Source organism: Heterodontus francisci, chromosome 6, assembly GCF_036365525.1.
Source record: "Heterodontus francisci isolate sHetFra1 chromosome 6, sHetFra1.hap1, whole genome shotgun sequence".
NCBI classification, from domain to species: Eukaryota; Metazoa; Chordata; class Chondrichthyes; order Heterodontiformes; family Heterodontidae; genus Heterodontus; species Heterodontus francisci.
Window position 1 is genome coordinate 96,319,761 of NC_090376.1, and position 21,554 is coordinate 96,341,314.

At 39.7% G+C, this 21,554-nt stretch overlaps 2 protein-coding genes across 3 annotated transcripts in view; one reads left to right on the plus strand and one right to left on the minus strand.

Annotated features, from left to right (window-relative positions):
- The window catches only part of ercc5 (excision repair cross-complementation group 5), a 182,313-nt gene that overhangs the window by 66,265 nt on the left and 94,494 nt on the right, over positions 1-21,554 (plus strand). Inside the window, exons 10-16 of the mRNA XM_068034427.1 lie at positions 4,842-5,144; positions 7,618-7,807; positions 9,272-9,358; positions 11,569-11,851; positions 18,557-18,632; positions 20,577-20,747; positions 21,364-21,448. Coding sequence (XP_067890528.1) covers positions 4,842-5,144; positions 7,618-7,807; positions 9,272-9,358; positions 11,569-11,851; positions 18,557-18,632; positions 20,577-20,747; positions 21,364-21,448 — 1,195 coding nt within the window. The remainder of the gene's footprint in view (positions 1-4,841; positions 5,145-7,617; positions 7,808-9,271; positions 9,359-11,568; positions 11,852-18,556; positions 18,633-20,576; positions 20,748-21,363; positions 21,449-21,554) is intronic.
- zgc:172121 (uncharacterized protein LOC337599 homolog) overlaps positions 8,697-21,554 on the minus strand; it is a 31,221-nt gene continuing 18,363 nt past the window's right edge. The window contains exons 4-9 of one of the 2 annotated variants that reach the window (XM_068034098.1): positions 21,188-21,291; positions 18,033-18,194; positions 15,717-15,922; positions 15,358-15,435; positions 13,074-13,150; positions 8,697-9,349 (exon numbers count right to left, since the gene is read on the minus strand). In XM_068034098.1, the coding sequence (XP_067890199.1) occupies positions 9,273-9,349; positions 13,074-13,150; positions 15,358-15,435; positions 15,717-15,922; positions 18,033-18,194; positions 21,188-21,291 (704 nt within the window). In that variant the 3' untranslated portion in view covers positions 8,697-9,272. The remainder of the gene's footprint in view (positions 9,350-13,073; positions 13,151-15,357; positions 15,436-15,716; positions 15,923-18,032; positions 18,195-21,187; positions 21,292-21,554) is intronic. The other variant, XM_068034099.1, reaches the window with a different exon arrangement.

Genomic DNA, 21,554 nt, shown 5'->3' on the forward strand with positions numbered 1-21,554 from the left:
TCCCTACTTTTGTATTCAGTTCCCATCGCAATAAACTAGAACATTCTATCAGCCTTCCTAATTACTTGCTGTAACTGCATACTAACCTTATGCGATTCATGCACTAGGACACCCAGATCTCCCTGCATCTCAGAGCTCTGCAATCTCTCACCATTTAAATATGCTTCTTTTTATTCTTCCTGCCAAAATGTACCATTTCATATTTTCCCACATTGTACTCCATTTGCCAGATCTTTGCCCATTCACTTAACTTATCTATATCCCTTTGTAGCCTCCTTATGTCCTCTTCACAACTTACTTTCCTTCCTATCTTTGTGTCATCAATTTTAGCAACCATACCTTCGGTCCCTTCATCCAAATCATTTATATAAATTGTAAGATGTTGAGGCCCCAGCACTGATCCCTGTGGCATACCACTCGTTACATCTTGCCAACCAGAAAATGATCCATTTATGCCTACTCTGTTTCCTGTTAGCCAGCCAATGTTCTATCCTTACCAAAATGTTACCCCCTACACCATTAGCTTTTATTTTCTGCAATAATCTTTGATGTGGCACCTTATCAAATGTCTTCCGAAAATCTAAGTACAGTATATCCACCGGTTCCCCTTTATCCACAGTACATGTTACTTCTTCAAAGAACTCCAATAAATTGGTTAAACATGATTTCCCTTTCACAAAACCATGTTTTGATTCTGCCTGATTACCTTGAATTTTTCTAAGTGCCCTGCTATACTGTCTTTAATAATAGCTTCCAACATTTTCTCTATGACCGATGTCAAGCTAACTGGCTTGTAGTTTCCTGCTTTCTGTCTCCCTCCCTTTTTGAATAAAGTAGTTACATTTGTTATTTTCCAATCTAATGGAACCTTCCCCGGATCTAGGGAATTTTGGAAAATTAAAAACAACACATCAACTATCTCACTAGCCACTTCTTTTAACACCCTAGGATGTAGTCCATCAGGACCCGGGGACTTGTCAGCCCACATCTCCAACAATTTGTTCAGTACCACTTCGCTGGTGATTGTGATTTTCTTGAGTTCCTCTCTCCCTTCCATTTCCTGATTTGCAGCTATTTCTGCAATGTTGCCTGTATCCTCTATGGTGAAGACCGATGCAAAACACCTGCTTAATTCACCTGCCTTATTTTCTCTTATTAATTCCCCAAGCTCACTTTGTTAACTCTTTTTATTAAATATCTATAGAAACTTATTATTTCTAGTAGCTTTCTCTCGTACTCTAATTTTTCCCGTCTTATTAATCTTAGTCGTTCTTCACTTTTTACATTCTGTCAAATCTTCTGACCTGCCACCCATCTTTGTGCAATTATATGCTTTTTCTTTAATAAAAGCAAAATACTGCAGATGCTGGAAATCTGAAATAAAAACAAGAAATGCTGGAAATACTCAGCAGGTCTGGCAGCATCTGTGGAAAGAGAAGCAGAGTTAATGACCCGAAATGTTAACTCTGCTTCTCTCTCCACAGATGCTGCCAGACCTGCTGAGTATTTCCAGCATTTCCAGCATTTCTTGCTTTTTCTTTAAGTTTGATACTATCTTTAACTGTTTTAGTTAACCACGGATGGGGTGGGTCCTCCCCTTGGAAATTTTCCTTTCTCGTTGGAATGTATCTATTCTGTGTATTCTGAAATATCCCCTTAAATGTCTACCACTGCATCGCTATTGACCTATCCCTTAACCTACTTTGCCAGTTCAGTTTTGCTAGCTCTGCTTTCAAGCCCTCATAATTGTCCTTATTTAAGTTTAAAATACTAGTCTTAGACCCACTCTTCTCTCCCTCAAACTGAATGTAAAATTCAATCATAGTATGATCGCTGCTGCCTAGGGGCCCCTTCACTATGAGGTCATTAATTAATTTTATCTTGTTGCACAATACTAGATCTAGTATAGCCTGCTGTCTGGTTGGCTCCAGAATGTACTGTTCGAAGAAACTATCCCAAAAACACTCGATGAACTCCTCATCTAGGCTACCTTTGCCCATTTGATTTTTCCAGTTTATATGTAGGTTAAAATCCCCCATTATTATCGCCGTACCTTTCTTACAAGCACCCATTATTTCTTCCTTTATACCCCATCCTACTGTGTGGTTACTGTGAGGGGGCCTGTACACCACTCCCACAAGTGACTTCTTGCCTTTATCATTTCTCATCTCAACCCAAACCACTTCTACATCCTGGTTTCCTGAACTTAGGTCATCCTCTCTATTGTGCTAATACCATCATTAATTAACAGAGCCACACTTCCACCTTTTCCAAGCTTCCTGTTCTTCTCAAAATTCCATGTACCTTTCAATATTCAGGTCCCAATCTATGTCATCCTGCAGCTATGTCTCTGTAATGGCTATCAGATCGTACTTATTTATTTCTATTTACGCTGTCAGTTCATCTGTTTTGTTTCGAATGCTATGTGCATTCAGATACTGAGCCTTTAGTTTTGTCCTTTTACTATTTTTGTAACCTTTAGCCTTGTCTGCCGATTTACTCTTGGATTTGTACTCACTGTCCCTTCTTGTCACGGTCTGTTTATCTTTTCCTATATTTATACCTTTCTCTCTTGCCATGTCTCTACTCTTTGATTTACCACACCATCCCAAATTTGATCCCTTGTCCCCACTATTTAGTTTAAAACCCTCTTTACGTCCCTAGTTATGCGGCTCGCTGAAAAACTGGTCCCACCACGGTTCAGGTGTAGATCGTCCCACCGGTAGAGCCCCCACTTTCCCCAATACTGCTGCCAGTGTCCCACAAACCGGAACCGACTTCTACCACACCAGTCTTTGAGCCACGCATTCATTTCTCTAATCTTATTTGCCCTACTTCAATTTGCACATGACTCAGGTAATAATCCAGAGATTATTACTTTTGAGGTTCTGTTTCTTAATTTGGTGCCTAGCTCCTCATACTGACTGTGCAGAACCTCTTCACTTGTCCTGCCTGTGTCGTTGGTACCTACATGGACCACAACAACTGGATCCTTCCCCTCCCAATCTAAGGTCTTCTCCAGCCCTGAGCAGATGGCCCGAACCCTGGCACCGGGCAGGCAACACAGCCTTCTGGACTCTCGCTCTTTGCTGCAGAGAACAGTGCCACTCCACCTTACTCTACTGTCCCCTACTACCACTACTTTCCTTTTTGCTCCCCGCATTTGATCAGCTTCCTGTACCATGGTGCCATGGTCAGTCTGCTCATCCACACTACAGCTCTCACTCTTGTCCATACAAGCTGCAAGAACCTTGAGCTTGTTGCTCAATTGCAAAGGCTGAGGCTCCTCCACTCCCACCTCTCGATCCCCTTACCTGCCTGACTTGCAGTCACACCTTCCTGTCCCTGACCACTGACCAAAACAGATGACCCTATCCTAAGGAGTGTGACTGCCTTCTGGAACAAGTGTCCAGGTAACCTTCCCCCTCCCTGATGCATCGAAGTGTCTGCAGCTCAGCCTCAAGCTCAATGACTCTGAGCCGGAGCTCTTCAAGCCACAGACACTTATTACAGACATGATTGCCATGGCATCCAGGAGCTCCCACATACTCCAGCTGTGACACATCACCTGTCCTGTCATCTTTATTGTGATAATTTAATTAAATGTATTTTTTCTTCATTTATAGTTCCCCTCCTTAGCAAACACCCTCCGTTACCAAACTCCTTTCTTCACACTCTGTGCCTGCCAGCAGCACTGAATTTATACTTAGGAGTAATCCTTGACCCATTTACCAGTTCTTCCAAATGGAAGAGTATTTATGGAAAAAAAACAACTTTTGGAGGTGGCGAAATAAAAGGGGGTAAAGAAAAATTACACTTTAAACTTGAAACACTCTTGTGTGAGTGTATGTGAGAATTATACTTGAGTACTAGCAATAGAACTTGCCCTCCACACACTTTTCTCTAGCAGGAGTCTTGTTTGCCTGTCTTTAGTAAAAGAAACATAGGTATGCCCCTTGCCGCCTTTTCTGCAGCACTATATTGACTAGTAAAATTCACTCCACCTAGTCAAACAAATTTTAATAATTTGCAACCTTGCATTTGGGAACCGAGTATAGCAACTACTTAAGCTGCTGGATCAATTTGGTTTGAATGCTTTAACATTAATCACAATTCATGCAGGGTGAAAGCTATATAATTAGCTTAATTGTACTTAAAAGCCATAGTGATGAACACCTCTAAACATTTGATTGTTGGCTTTATAAACAGGGTCATAGAGCACCAAATCAAGTGAGTTATGCTAGATCTTGAGAAATCAGTGACTCGGCCCCAGCTGGAGCATTGTGGCCAATTCTGGGCACCAAGCTTTAGGAAGGATTTTAAGGCCTTAGAAAGGGTGCAGAGGAGATATACTAGAATGTTATCAAACATGAAAGACTTCAGTTACATGGAGAGACTGATGGGATTGTTCTTCTTTGAGCTGAATAGGTTAAGGGGAAATTTGATAGAGGTGTTCAAAATCTTGAAGTTTTTGACAGAGTAAGCAGAAACTGTTTTCAGTGACAGAAGGTTCGGTAACTATAAGGACACAGATTTAAGGTAAATGGCAAAAGAACCAGAGGCAATAGGAGGAAAAAAACATTACACACAGTGAGTTCTGATCTGAAATGCACTGCTTCAAAGTGTGGAGGAAACAGATTTGATAACTTTCAAAAGGGAATTGGATAAATACTTGAAAAGGTAAAATTTGAAGGACTATGGGGTAAGAGCGGGGGAGTGGGACTAATTGCATAGTTCTTTCAAAAGCCTAGCACAGGCATGATGGGCCCAATGGCCGCCTTCTGTGCTGTATCATTCTATGATCATTGCCTTAATTATGGTTTGATGTGTTCTCTAAATAGGTCGGTGGAAACCTGCATTGCATAATAGCTTTTCAAAAACCGAACTGGCAAAAATTAAGCACTTGGATGATGAACATTGGAAATTTCAGATGTGAAACATGTTCAAAGGTATCAGACTGCAAGGCCAGTAATTCTGCCATTGGTCTGGAAAGAGTTTTAAATGATGATCATGAACCATCAATGAATGACAAGAACAGTAGTGATGGATTTCAGCAAGCATCTGAGTGGAAGCAAAACTCAAGTCTATATGAATACAGAGATGGTGGATCTCCTGAAAGTGAAACTGATGAAGAAAGTATTGAATGAATTTAACAGTGTTCAATGGAATGCGGTATGACTAGTTGGGACATAAAATGACTCGGGCATGCTTTAGCTTCCGAACTTAAGTAGGTATTACAAATGTAAAGTGTGGTCTGCAAAAAGTTTGAGAAAAATGACATTGGTCTCAGCAACAAAGTATACAAATTATTTGTTCAGTGATGTTAAAGGTGTTACAAAAAGTGAAGTTGAAGACCTGTGTTATAATTGTATGATGTGTCATGCATAGGTCAGTCTGTTGTGTACAGTACTATTGCATAACTGTAGGAATTAAAATCAATATAAGCACATTGAGGGCTTGTCAAAGACAAGTCTTGTTTTTATTTTCCATTTTTCAGTGACATTTTTTTAAAGAAAAATGTTCCAGAAACCACTGTAAAGAAAAATAGAATCATCTCTTTAAGAGATTACATTTTAAAAATTAATAAAGTGCTCTTCTAATTTATTCAGGATGTGGATTGATGTCTGTGCAAGGCACACATAAGAAATATTGTTAGTTACACAGAGGAAATAGTGGTACAGAAACTATTTTGAGTACAGTTCAATGCACAAAGTGGAAAAACTGCCTTAGAGACTGGCTATTTAGCTACTAATATTAAGTTCAAGAAAGGCCAGAGTTTATCAGCAATGTTATCACTCCTTTCATTAAGTTAAGCAGGAACATATTTACAATAACACCTTATTAGAACATAAATAAGAAAGGTATACACCAATCTTATGTGGCCTTTCACTATTTCAATGGAAATTCTCATAAGGACTGCAGGATATACTCCATTTATACTTTTTATGCTTAATAGTATAGTATCGCTGTGACTGCCCCTTTCTGGACAGAATAATGTAACTTTGTTATATAATTTTTAATTCCATTCGAAGTGGACAGCAACAGTGGGTAGGAGGCACTTTGATATGATTTCTTCCATTCAAAGAGAAACTAAAATTGAACAAGGCAAGCAATATTTCAACCATCTCTGCATACTAATCTTTGCTCAATCGAGACAACACATCTAGCTAGAACATACCTATTAAATTACAACCCAGCCATAGATTTCTAAATGATGATGCATGATAATATGGAGGTGTCTCCAAAAGGAAGCTTTATAGTTTATATCTAGCATGATCTCTGTAAGATTAGCTTGAGATGGAACTGTAGTTTATGCCAAAAGATTATTCTTCAGCACAGTTGTTTTCTGCCAGAGTGTTTTTGCAACTGCACATTTAATGGGCTAGATTTTATCAGCACCCCTGAGTCGGGTTCGGAGGCAATGGGGAACAGAGAATCATAGGGCACGGAAGACCCGTCATTGAGTGATCTTACCAGGGGCGGGATAGACTGACGACAGTCTCCATGCCCAGAGGCCAATTGAGGCCCTTAAGTGACCTAATAATGGCCAATTAAGGGTCTCTTCCCACCGCCACTGGGATATTATCAGTGGGGAGAACGCCTTATAAAACGAGGCTCATGCCCTGCGGGCTAGGGGGCATCCCTCCTTTGTGAGCAACCTTTGCCCCATGGAGGACCCCCCAGGAAGCCTCTCCCTGGACTGCACAACCACCACCTCTGCCTTCCGTTGCCAAGGCTTTCTGGACTGGCCCCAGTGACCCCGCCTCACTTCCCTGAGGTCAAGGGTTCTAGCGCTGGGACTGGGTCCAAGGCCTCTGCAGTACCAGCATGGCTACTGCTCCCAGTGGCACTGCCAATACTGCTGAGCTGCCAGCCCTCACATTGGCTAGCAGCTCATGGAGACGGGAACTCCATCTTTAAAGGGACAGGGATCCCACCTCATGAAACTTAAATGTAAAAAGACTAGCGGATTGATCTTGGGGAGGTGGAGGCACGAAAAGGCTGAGGCTGGGTTCCCCTTGCCTTTACAGCCCGGATTCGGGAGCCCCCCTTCTATACAAAATCCAGCCCAATATGTGGCCATTGGACATAAAGGCCAGGTCCTTCCACATGTGCATTCCCCAGCTCACAATTGCTCCCAATCACTTTTTTCAATTGACAGGAAAATTATTCGGGTGGGAGGGGGGGAATAGACAATAGAATTTCCTTAGAAATGCCAGAGTCTGTCAGTACTGCACTAAGATGTAAGCCTAGATTATGCTTAAGTTCTGGAGTGGATTGAGTGGACCATAAATGCTAGCATGGGCTCGTTGGACCAAAAGGCCTGTTTCTGGTCTGTACATTCTATAAACCCACAATCGTCTGGCTCGGAAGCAATAGTGCTACTGAGACCAGCAAACAAATGGAGGCTTCTCTAATATGGCTCAACAGTACATTGTATCAGCAAGATGTTCCATCAATATGACATCTTTGTATTGCCACCTGGTAGGCAAAAATTCCCAGGGAAGGCTAGGTCCCTTTGGTCAATGTACACAGTCCTTTCAGAGACTGCTTTGTAAGTTACCTGGATGCAGTGTTGATGCTTTTTCAAATTATTAGAACAGATGTTCTATTCAGGTGTTCCCCTTTCTTATTCTTATGATGGCACTGACTGCTGCTGCAGTATACTTCCACTCCCGGTCCAGCAAGCTAAGAACTCTAGAGGAGACAACCAATATCTTAAGAGACAGCTCAACAAGCTTTATGCCTGGGATGATTAATGAACTTAATTTGCTCATTGACAATTGCAAGGTCCTGCATATTGGAAGTAAAATTAGCAGGCATGCTCAGGGGGATGTTGATAGACCTAAGGACATAAGTTGATTTATCGCTCAACATGTCTGAATAACAAACAAAACAAATAGGATCCAAATCAGTTACATTCAAATCTCTAGAGGTCTCGAAAAAGTTATACAATGCTCTGGCCACTGCAATACTGGCAGCCATCAAAAACCCCAAGGATGGAATAGAAAAGAGCAATGAGGTTGAAAATACCTCAGCAAGAGTCAGTTTCTTCAGGAAAAGAGAAAATTGGTTAAAATAAGTAACTCAGAATGAAGAGTTGTGAGGAATCACTTGATAAAATAGGGCTTGCGTAAGAGTCTTTAATGGGTTTGTGAAATTAAAATTATACAATACTTCAGATACACCTAGGCAGGAGGACAAGATTGCAGGTTCGGGTTGTGAAGGGGAAATTTATGACAGAGAAAAAGGGAGAAAGTATTTCTTTTCAATGGAACAGGTTGCCAGAAGGGATGACTGAGGCCAGAACATTGGAGTCATTTAAGAGACAGCTAATTGCTGTTATGGGAAAATGGTAGGACTGGTATTGTGGAAAGATGAAATCAAGTCGGCCTTGTCATCCAAACCCATGTTACGATCACTCCAAGTGGCCATTCTTCATGTGTGAGTTAAGTTCTGCACAGTGGAACAGCTGCTGACACTCTGTTCCTAAAGGTTTTTAGGATCTGATTGTGGCAGTGGGAGAGTGGGAGAGTACCTAATTTACACAAGGCTAGCAATTTTTAACAAGCATCTAAAATTTAAAATCAGTATCTTCACTCACTCTCAAGATGCTGCGATAAAGCTTCTCTTGCAACAACTTGAAACATTAATATTTCATGATAAATTTCCATGGAGCTACTGATACTCAAATGTAGTAAGAAAATTACCATGAAATTAGCTTTATTTTCAGTAATCTAGCCATCATAATATACATTATTAATATACATCACATACTATTATCAAAGATAGACATGCTATTATGCTAGCTGTTACAAAATAAAATATTTATGTTTAGGTTCATGATTTCCAAGGGTTACAGTGTTTGAAATACAGACAGTGAAATAACAGCAAAAAAGCAATTAAGATTACAGAGCAATCCCATTTAAAACTTGCTGCTGCTGGAGATAGCGAATACTTACATGTTGTTCATTCATGAGTGCATTTGGGATCTATCTGATCAAATGCTATCTGCATGCTATGGGAAGTCATCTTATGGATTATTCCAAATTAAAACTTTTGAAAAATCAGTGTATACTTTCTTCCATTTGGAGATTAGATCATGGAGTTAAACGGTACATCAGAATAAGAATTTTACAAACTCACCAAGCAACCAGTCTATTTAATACTTTATTTAATAGGTTAATGGTATATATATTAACAAACTGTAATATTCCATAATGGCAAGGAAAGTTAACAGCATTCACATTCCTCTTGTCAATATTTGAAGCTCATTCAAGTGACAAGTTCAGTTTTAGAGTATCTCGTAGCTCTGTTATATCAGCTGGGGTAGTTCTGCAACAGCCACCTATAATAGGTATTTAAAAAAAATACAAAATTAAAAGGGTCAATTCTTCAGCATTATTAATAAAGCTCAGAGATGCTTCAGCACACATCCATCTTAACAAATATTAACTATTATCAAACATAGACTTACTATTATCAAATAAAAGCAAAATACTGCAGATGCTGGAAATATGAAATAAAAACAAGAAATGCTGGAAATACTCGGCAGGTCTGGCAACATCTGTGGAGAGAGAAGCCGAGTTAACGTTTCAGGTCAGCGACCCTTCATCAGAACTGGCAATAATTAGAAATGTAATAGATTTTAAGCAAGTAAAGTGGGGGTGGGGTAAGAGATAACTAAAGAGAAGGTGTTGATAGGACAAGGTCACAGAGAATAACCAACCAGAAGGTCATGGAGCAAAGGCAAACTGTACGTTGATGGTGTGGTGAAAGACAAAGCCTTAGTGCAGAGAGGGTGTTAATTGACAGAAAAATGAACAGCCTGGCCCCAAGCACAAACATGAAAAAAACAATGGGTAGGCACAGTAGAAACAAACTAAAATAAAATAAACAAAGAAAAAAGAAAAAATAGCTAAAAATAAAAAGGGGGGCCTGTCATGCTCTGAAATTATTGAACTCAATGTTCAGTCCCGAAGGCTGTAGCGTGCCTAATTGGTAAATGAGGTGCTGTTCTTTGAGCTTGCGTTGATGTTCAATGGAACACTGCAGCATTCCCAGGACAGAGATGTGAGCATGAAAGCGGGGTGGGGGGAGGGGGTTGAAATGGCCAGCAACTGGAAGTTCGGGGTCATTCCTTCGGACTGGGTGGAGGTGTTCTGCAAAGCAGTCACCCAATCTGCATTTGGTCTCCCCAATGTAGAGGAGACCACATTGTGGGAAGCGAATACAGTATACTAAATTGAAAGAAGTACAAGTAAATCGCTGCTTCACCTGAAAGGAGTGTTTGGGGCCTTGGATAGTGTGGAGAGAGGAGGTAAATGGGCAGGTATTACATCTCCTGTGATTGCAGGGGAAGGTGCTGTGGGAAGGGGCAGATTTCTGAGTTTAACGGCCATCCAAAATACTCCATAATAACGGTGAGTGCTGTTAATTCTAGGTCATGTATTTATGGAAAAAGAACAATTGTTTTTGAGCAAAATATATCCATTACTTTAAAACAAAATACCATAGGTAAGAGCAAATTTTCACACCTCGTTTGTTGAACAGACAATATAAATAGAGCTATTCTACATCCAGGTTATTAGTAATGATCCAGGTATGGTACAAAAGAAAGAAACTGGAGCATCCAGCACTGATCACAATACAGTTGGAACTGAAATGCTCATGAAAAAAAGACTGACACAAAAATGTTGGTCTGTAAAACAGCAGCCTTAGAAGGAATGTGAAACTAGTTGAGAAAAAGGTTAATTGGAATAAATTAATGGCTGTGAGATCACAGAGTGGAAGGTGAAATGTTGAAGTTATAACTGAAATTTATTCTAGAAAATTAAAACTATTCAAAAAGAGCATCCTAAGCCAATATGGTAGAAGAATTAAGTATGTCATTAGGATAAAACAAAGTCTTTGAAAATATATAAGGAATCTTGTAGACAAGAGGATTGGGCAAATCATAGAGATATGAAAGGCAAATGTAATAAGAACCTAAGAGAAATTCATATGAGAACAATGGAAATAACAAGGGATTCTTCAAATGTATACAATAAACAAAATATTGGTCCATTTAAAAATCAGAGCAGGAAAGTGGTAACTGCAAATCAAGAGAGAGATTTATTAAATACATTTATCTTTACTCTGGAACAGGAAGGAAAGATACCCAAGATAACAACAATTTTTTAAAATTCCCTCAAAGGATAGCCAGACAGAAGCTATACAATGCAGATTATGATAAAGTATGGCTATAGGAACAGGAGTACACCATTCAGCCCATCGAACCTGCTCCGCCATTCAATTAGATCATGGCTGATCATCTACCTCAACACCCCTTTCCCACGCTATCCCCATATCCCTCCTTGTCATTAGTATCCAGAAACCCGTTGATTTCTGTCTTGAACATGCTCATGAATTCCACAGATTCATCACCCTCTGAGTGAAGAAATTCCTCCTCATCTCAGTCTTAAATGGCCTGCCCCTTATTAAAATAGATAAAGGACTTGGTCACTTTGGTGTGCACCAAGTGTCATTTGTGGAGCTATAAGTGACATTTTCTAAATTCTGGAAGAGATTCCCAAGAAGCAGAAAGCAGCTCACATCATTTAAAACAGGGTCAAGAGACATGCCAGAAACTACCAAACAGTAAGACATTGGCTGAAATGATTTTCAGAGATAAAATGCAGAAAACATTGGAAAACTGTAACTTTTCCACGTGTTACAATCAGGATGGATTCAGCCGAGTCTCAGAGTCTGTGAGAATTCTGAGTAGTGGGGTGTGGACCTGTAAGTGTGGGAGCAATTGGGAGGGTGTTTCCACGTATGGAAGTGGTGGATTCCAAGGTTTGCAAGCATTGTGAGAGTTTGGAGGAAGAGAGCCTGCAGATGTGTCTGCCAGTTTTGCCAGGGGTCTCCTGATTTGGGATCAGTGGAGGGGTATCCCAACTACACTGGGGGAAGGTATTCAAGATTCAAGAAAGATTCAAGCAGACAATTTCAAATATATATAATATTTGTGGTTGGTTTAGTTATACATTTGATGCCTTCTTGGAATGGCACAGGAATAATTCCAGTAGCTTAAAAATAGTTAATAGTCCAGGGCTTTTTGTTCGGCTCTAATTACTTGCAAGGTGTACTTTTGGTCCATTTCGGATGTTGTGCTGAGAACTCACAAAAAGGGAAGGGAAGAACATTGCACACATTATCAGTCCTTAAACCCCTCTGCCACTCTACCTCTTCTCTTTTAAGACCCACCTTTTTGACCAAGCTTAGTCACCCTACCTAATATGTCCTTATTTGACTTGACGTCCATTTTTGTCTGATAACACTTCTACAAAGCGCTATGGCCATTTTTCTATGTTAAAGATGCTATATAAATGCAAATTGTTCTTGTTAGGGACTACAGTCAACATCTGAAGGTGTCTGGTTACTTAACATATGGGGTTGGAAGTTGTTTCAATCTTATATTTTCAGTATATTTTTAAGCTTTTCCAAATGTTATATGTGCAAAAGGGTAGCTAGCAAAAACATGGGAAGGAAAAAATAAATGTAGAAGCTGGAAACAGAAATGGAATAAAAATACATGTCTAACTTTTTAGATGTACAGATTTTCTATGCAGTGGAAAGATTATCTAGTATTAATGCACTATTTGCTTTGATTTACATTTAAGGGCTTGAGAGATTTGTAGACAGGTGGAGTTGTCTATAATCAATGTATGTGTGAAAGCTCACCTTGTGCCTGCAGACGACTGTTGTAGAGAAGCAGCAGTTAGATAAGGAAGAGAAGTCATTGCTAGAAATATATTGCCTATGCTCACAGGTGGAAATTGAACTATGCAAGGACTGTCCTACAGAATTGGACAAATTTCCTTCCCTACAAAAATAAGCAATGCCATTAATATCCCTACAATTCTCAATCCCCCTTCTCAAGAGCCAACCTATCACTCTTTCAAAGGTGTCAATTAATCTTGAATTAAAAATCTGGAAATCTGTTTAAGATTAGTAAAGACACAAAACATTTTGTTTTTGTTACGGTCTGCTTGATCATAGCCATACAACCCAAGTTTCTAAAAACTTACCAATCCATTTAGCACCAAGTTCCTTCCATTCCAGTGCAAATTTTGTAAGTTGACTATTGATTGGCCTGTTTTCCCAGCTGGGAATATAAGACATTGGAACACAACATGAAGAAATATATAACCTAGGCATTATACAGCATACAGAGAAAATCACTTTCTACAACTCTCTATGTGGGTTTCACAGTACAGCATTTTCCCAAACTACTGCTCACTGTCTTCCAAATATCGAGAAAGATGCATGAAAATAATCCAACAATGCATCCTGTAAAACAATATATTAATCATAACTCTAAATGTGGTCAAAATGCAATACTGCCATCTAGAAGTGAATCCTAGTGAACTCTTTCTTTCAATTTCATCCCTGATTAATTATTGTAAACAATCTCATCAGTTTGTTATTGCACTGCCTATATCATCCTACTCATTTTATTGAGGCCATTTGCAGTGGTATGGTGTCTCTTCCCGTCCTGCCATTTATGGGTAAAACATATGCAATAAAGGATTCTTGATCCCAATTTTCAACCCCCTCCTAAAGGAGGGTAATTTTCCGAGGCCCGTTGGGTTTTTGCTGTCTTTTTGCAAGAGCAATCCAAAAGACCCTTTCTTTCCCCATAGCCCTGTACCTTCCTCTTCATCCAATTTTTCATCAAAAGATGCACCGGTCTCTGCATCAACCACTCCCTATACAATGCATTCCATGCTCCAACTGCTCTCCACATGAAAAATTTCTCCTAAACTCTCCTCTTGCTCATGATAAGAATTTTAAATTGATGACCCTGTTGTCACTGACTCCCAAGCCAGAGGAAATTGTCTTTCCCTATTCACTATCAAACCCTTCATAATTTTAAAGCCTCTATTAAATTTTCTCTGCCTTTTCTACTACAGTGGAAATAGTCTCAATATCTCAAGTCTCTCTGCATAACTATAGTTTCCCATCCCTGGCATTATCTTGGTGAATTTATACTGTGCACTTTATAGGGCTTTAATTCTCCGTCTATAATGGAGTGCCCAAAACTGCATACATTAACTGTAGCCTAACCAATGCTTTGTACACATTAATCATTATTTCTTTATTCTCTACACCCTATTTTTAAAACACAATGTTGTTGGCTTTTTTTTTAGTTTTAACCTAGTTAAAAACTTGGGTCTGTTGCAGGCATTTACTTGGGTTCAGTGGTGTTAGTTACTCCTTTAGGTGATCTGGTTGCTTGTGTCTTGTAGAAATTCGCTCTCACTATCCTACATCTACTAGTGGAGCAGCGGGATTGGAGGATTACAATGAAACTCCCCTCTGTTCTGGGCTGGATCTCTGTGGCATCTGTACATGTTCTCCAAAGGTGGACCAAGCTAATACTAGACATCAATTGGTTTATTTGTAAGCTGCTGTATTTCAGAAAGTCTAGTACAATGAAAGTCACTCGGTTCAAGTTCTGTTTGCACATATTAGTTGCAGTGAGCAAAGAATAATCACAATCTACCCGGCTTTACTTTACCATTGATCCATACATCTCGAAATTCTCAATCTTTCATGGATAATCACACTTGCAACAGAGCATCAATTTCGATAACATTAATGAATTTTAATCTTTTCAACTTGTGGAATCACTACTATTGGAAAACCAAAGGCTGGAATCTGCATAGCAGCCAATCATCAAATCAAAAGCCTAATTTAAAGCTAAACTTTTTGAAAAAATATTAATTAATATTTCCCACTGTGCAACCAACATAAATAAACAGGTCTAACCTGTTTGAAGAGACTCAGCAGGATTAAAAGTCTTACTGGATTTAAAAATAGAGCCATTGGCCTGAATTTTATAAGTGCGAACTCGGTGGCCTTCCGACACGGAAGCCAAGCAGCCATCGCAATAATACGCGTGGGGGCTTATTTAACTAGAGGGGGGCGGAGCAACCGCCCCCAATGACATATAGGGGGCAGCCGCCTCGTCCCCGGCAACAGCTCCACTGCGCAGGCACAGATGCCATCTTTAAAGGGCTTTACGCCCTTAGAATTAATTTTTACAGGTACATAAATTTTTTTATTAACAATTAATAAAGATGTGGAGGCCCTTCCCCAACCCCCCCCCCAAATGATCATTTAATTGGCACTTATTGTCAAAAAATACTTTATTCCTGTCCCGAACTTACCCCCCCCCTCCAACCTTCTAACATTTGGCCTCTAACCCCTTACCACCATTCACACAACCAATCAAATTTGTTTTCCCCGCTCCCCCACCCCTCCCCCCCTGAAAATTTTATTCCTCCCCCCTCCCCACCAGGTTCTCACCTCAGAACTCCACATGGAATTCCAAAGGCGCATGAAACACGAATGGCGGCCGTCAAATCGGCGTGGGGCAGCCGCCGCCTGCAGGTAAATATATTTACATATTAATATTTATTTAAATATGCAGATGAAGAGCCCGCCACCGGTAACATGCGGTGGGCCCTTCTCGACATCGTGGGTCGAGACGGGCCTCTCCCCATAGAATTTTACCAGCCCCCGCGCCGCAACCTGCGGCGTCAAGGGGCCAGTAAAATTCAGCCCATTATTTGTGTTGGCCAATGACAAATGGATAAGATAGCCTGCATTGCTATATTACTTCTTAAACTAAAATGGTTCTACAATTGTTGGTTTAAATGACGCACCGTGTATTAGGATTCCATCTTTCTCCACTGTTGGGATATACAATCCATCCTCTTTCTGGATTTATATTTTTGTTGATAGTAACAAGGAGTGGACTAACTAGATCAGGGGTGCAGCAGTTTAATCCTACAGCTACCAGCTGATTCGATTTAATTGCAAATTTCACTGCATCAGCAAACTTCTCTCCATGGGAAATACATTGCTCATCCTGCAACATAGTTCGAAATAAAAATTAGGAAATTCATGTAAAAACTGCACTACAAAGCTGTAAAAATCCAAAGGGTGATCAGGTAACACTAATAGAAAAATTGTAAATTCCATGTGAAATAATAAAAAAAAATTGAAGGAGGTATTTTAACTATTGGGCAGTCACTAGCCAGTTGATAACTGCCCAATCCATTTTGAACAGATGTCTTGCCACAGCCCACCATCTCCAGGCCATTTGGGTAGCCCAGAGGTCCTATCCAGCCAGTAGAAAGATAAGACAGGGAGAAGAGTCTGCAACTGTGCAGGTTGGGAGCCCGAAGCATTAGCAGCCCACATTATATTCCTGTGGAGCCCAGAAGAGCACTGTCCTTCCTCCTGGCCCCACAACAATCATTTTAACATTTACCTTTCCAGCCTCTTTCTTTTGTCAACCAATTTTTACTGAGTTAAGGATTCACAGTGCTCACTCTGCACAGTAAGCTGTCCAAATTGTCTTGGAGTTCTATGTATGTCATCTATTTGCATGGATTCATGAGGCTGCCAGCAGACCCTAGGACACATGATGATGGAATGTGAACAAGGTGTTCAGTCAATCACCTCAATTTCGATGCTGTTACAAGTCCCATTTCTGCCAGGTGGAGGGAGTTAGAATTTCCCTTCAAATCCTATCTTTAGATGATCTCATTATTAAATGAGTTCTTATGTTCTTGTAAGAGTTAGCAACACTTAGCCAGGTTGTCAGATGGAACATTGTAGAGCAGTGGAGCACTTCACTCATAAGAGAAAGAATTGCTCAAAAGAAAACTACTTTGTATTAACCTCTCGCAGTGAGTCTGATATAGCCACAGGGAACTCCATTGTCCCACCTGTTCTGATTTTCTAGTAAAAGAGATGCAGCATCACAATAGAAACTTTTCGTTTACTGTGTAAAATAAGCTTTGTTAAATTGTGTCCTAATGGCATTTAGTGTTCCAAGAAAATTCGTAACCAGAAAAAGCATCTGTAAGCAATTTATTTCTATTCCAAGGAACAATTTACATAATTATAAACATCACATAGAAAGACAAAGAAAGCCATTCAGCTCATTTAGCTTGTTCTTCGTTCGTTCTTTCATCCCTCCCTTATAGCATGCATTTGTATCTTGAATGACCAGGCTTTTTGCCTAACTGCTGACCAGAAGGCCACTACAGGTATCACTCTTTTGTGTGAAGAAACATCAGCCCTGAACTTGATGCTTACCAGTTTGTATCTATATCTTCTTGGCCTGCATGCAGTCATAGTTTAACTTGAGGCATTGCGCAAGATTAACTTCTCCAATCCATTTAGTGGTTTATGCAACTCTACAGGACTCCTCTCATTCTGCTCCTTTCACATTTAGGGAGTCCAAGGTCCCAAATTCCTGGGGTTCACAAGTATGTCAGAGTAGCCCAAAGCTGGAAAACGTGTTCCAAATCCCAGAGTCCAGGTTATCTGCATAACTGGGGCTGGTGCTTCAGTGATGCTTACAATCCACTTGCTGGAAGGTTGAGCTAAATGCTTACCTCTACAATCGTTACACCCAAGGTATCCCCAGGCCATTCAGGGATGAACATGTGTTGTGCTGAGGCTTACTGAGGTCACAGTGGGCAGAACTCCAGAGAAAGCCCAGACCCCGTCACCCTTGGCCATCCCCCAGATATGCCACCTTGACATGGGGAGCAAATAGAATATTTTCCCATGGAATGTGTACACACAAAAATGGGGCAGAACCATGTTTTGCCACAAATTTTATGAGTCCCACTTCCCTGTCAAAAATCAGGCTTTCCATCCTTGCCAGCCCCAGGAATTTCAGGCCCCAAAACCTTTCCTCATAATCACCTTCAGCTCATAAACCTACTAATTTGGCAATATAGCTCAGCATTCAGTTTGTTTTGTTGGTTGTGCATAGGCCAGACATGGTCAGCATTCAGTCTACAAGAACTCCTGGATCCCTTTCAGTCTCTTCCTCCAAGTAGTTTGACATAATTCATCAAGTCTAAATTAGATTCTATCTGTCGCTAAGCTTTTACAGTATTTTAGAAATCAATAAAAAAGCTAACTTTCATTAATAATTCAAGTCTATGTCTAAGTACCTTGATGGAAAATGACAGCCAGGCTTTAGTGTTAGGAAATTCTCTAAGAAGTTCCACCAGAGCTTCTCCTTCTTTCTGACTGGGAATTGTTTCCATAGCAATGAGATCCACTCCTGCCGTTATCAAAGACTGCATCTGAGGTCGATGCCAAGCCTTTAATTCCTGCAACAATCCATAAAAAGATTATACAGCATTTCAAAATCATTTTACAAATAAATAAGCATGTGAAGTTAAAGGTAATCAGTTACAAAATTATGCTACAATTTTAACTCAAGCACTGAATCTCCCTTCTCAAAAAAACAGTTTGTATTACATGATCAGGCAAATTGTCTATCTATTTCCAATAAATCAGAAAAAGTTATAAACCAGACCTTCATTCTCCTTAGTTGATGAACAAAATGCTTACCTCTCTAGAACTATGTAAGTTTGATCAATGTTTTAGGAAAGAAAGCCTTGTATTTTTAACATCTCCAAAATTTGAATGTTAGGACAATAAATAATAGACAATAAATAACTCTTTAAAGAGTTAAAGAGACTAGTTACACAACTAGTATCAGTGTCGGACTAGCAACTGTAAAGTACAATGCGAGGCTGGCAGATGTGAGTTATACTACCAGCGTCCACATCTCTCTCTGCCTAGGAACTTTTCTATTTCAGACATCTGAATCAATTGTTGGCAACAAGCATTCCCAATTATTACATTCCCAAGCTTTACATAGTGAGATGATAAAACTGGCTCCAAGCTTAGAGCATTAGTGGAATATTCTCTATTTCCCACGCCAGCTATCCAATGGCCTGAGTAAGACTGACAATTAATACATGATACATTAACACATAAAACAAGGTAATTATCAATAAGCTTAAATTAAACTCTTAAATAGGTCATCACTACATGACACAACTTTTTAGCAATTAAAAGGATACCATTCTTATGAAAATTATTTGACAAACTGTTAAATTGTTTACAAAATCAATTAAATTACATAAACTGTGCCAAACAAACCCCCAAATATGAAAGAAAAAAGATAGGACAACTAAGCCAGCCCCAACCAGACATGGTGCAACACCCAACATTACTAACCCACATGTTAACCACATAATCTACTGGTAAAGGCAAAAAAAGAAAACTACGACCAATGTTCCCTCTGATTTATTTTTATTGTAATGAACAGCCAATTCATTTAAGTGTGCAGACCCTTTAAATATTTTTCCAAACTGCGCATGAGCTGTAACTTAAAAGGGCAGAAGAACAGGAGTAGTGAAGTCTTCCTTCAATTGTATAGAACCTTGGTTAGACCGCACCTGGAGTACTGTGTGCAGTTTTGGTCCTCTGATCTTAGGAAGGATATTATTGCCATAGAGGAAGTGCAACGAAGATTCACCAGACTTGTTCCCAGGATGGCAGGACTGTCCTATGAAGAGAAATTGGGGACACTGGGCTTGTATTCTCTAGAGTTTCAAAGAATGAGAGGTGATCTCATTGAAACTTACAAAATACTTAAAGGGATAGACAGGGTAGATGCAGGTAAGATGTTTCCCCTGGTGGGGAGTCAAGAACCAGGGGACACAATTTCAAAATAAGGGGGAAGCCAGTTAGGACAGAGATGAGGAAAAATTTCTTTACTCAGAGGGTTATGAATCTTTGGAATTCTCTACCCTAGAGGGTTGTGGAAGCTCAGTCATTCAGTATGTTTAAAGTAGAGATTGACAGATTTCTAAATACCAATGACATAAAGGGATATGGGGTTAGTCTGGGAAAAAGGCCCTGAAGTGGATCATCAGCCATGATCGTATTGAATGGCAGAGCAGGCTCGATGGGCTGAATGGCCTACTCCTGCTATGTTCCTAAATGTGCTCAGCGTGCACGGGAACATTTGAGTCTACCTTAAGGCGAAATATTGCTCTGTCACCCTCCTCCGCAAAAGTACAGAGCCTCAATATTCTTCAGTGTGTGTGGGGTCCCAAATTGGGCACAATACTCCGAGTGTAAACATATCAAAGCCTCTTATGACCTAATTACAGTGATCTTTGTTTTATACTTGATGGTGTCAGCTATACAAGCTAAAACCTTATTTATAGCCACCTCAAATGTACACCTTTCAGGAGTGATCTGCAAATACCCCAGGTCTCTTTCTTGATCTGAGATCCATAATGGACACCTCTGCATAGTTTAAAAATGCCTCAGGTTTACCAATCCCAAATATATAACATTACTTTTGTCCACATTAAATGACATCTGCCAAGCACACACAGACCATTATCTAGTTCAGCCTGAAACTTGGTGATAGCATCTGAATTACTTATCCTGTATACATTTTCATGTCATCTGCAAATTTAAGAATGGTAGCATTTATATCCTTACTTAAATAATTAATGAAAATGATGTCTAGCAATGGTCCAACACAGAGTCTTGTGAAACTACTCATGACCATGTCCCATTCAGATACACTCCACTAATGTCAACCCTCTGCCTATGACATCTCAACCAGTTATTCATACAGCATAGTATCTAATAATCCCATATGATCTAATTTTATCCAATAGCATTCTATGTGGGACTTCATCAAATACTTCCTGGAAATCAAAGTAGAAAACATAATCCACCATTCTTCCTCAAAGAACTCAATTGGGTTCATGAGGCACAGTATTCATTTTTTGAAACTCAGTAACACTATTGAATTGATTGAGGCTAAACAATACAATTCTTCTTCTAAGGTTTGTTAAACACTTTTTAATTTGGAAAGGGCCCCTTTCACTGTAAAAATTAAACCGCAAACAAAGTAAAACTCTATCCAAAGCACAGATAATTTTTTTTTTGTGGGCATTGGCGACACTGGCAAGGCTGGAAGTATTGACTACACCTGCAGCCCATTGCTCTTTATAGAATATCAACAGTCAACCACATAGCGTGGGCAGGAACCTCAAGTTCCCTTCCCAGATGCAATTTCACAAGTTGTTACAGGGCAACTGAACTCATAACCTCTAGTCCAGTACTATAACCATTGCAATTGTCTCTTCAACAGAGATTGAAAACTCAAATAGATACTATGCATGAATCAGCAAAGAATACTCTGTACAAATATTGGCTGTTGAATAAGACAAAATTGCTACCTGCTAAGTCATTGAAATAAGATTATATACAATTTGATCGATACCTCTTTAGTCATCCATTCAACATAGTTTCCTGAATATTCAGAACCATCATGTAGAAAAGCTCCATAAGGCCCAATGGAACCTGCAATGAGAGGTTTTCCCCTCTCTTAAAATCACAAAATACTTTAAACAGGTTATTGCTAAGATAATATGAACTAATTAATTAATTACATTACAGAAAGAACTTGTAGAAAGTGGCTACCTCAAAGGCCAGCAAATCTATCCAGTGAGCAGCTTAGTTATATTGATCAATAAGTGCCCAGGTTCAATCTCCTGTCCGTTGGAAGTTAGTTGGTCACAGCCAGTGTGGTGGCTAGGATGCTACAATTAACTTAAATATCCTGGGGAAACATTCCCACTCCTGATCAT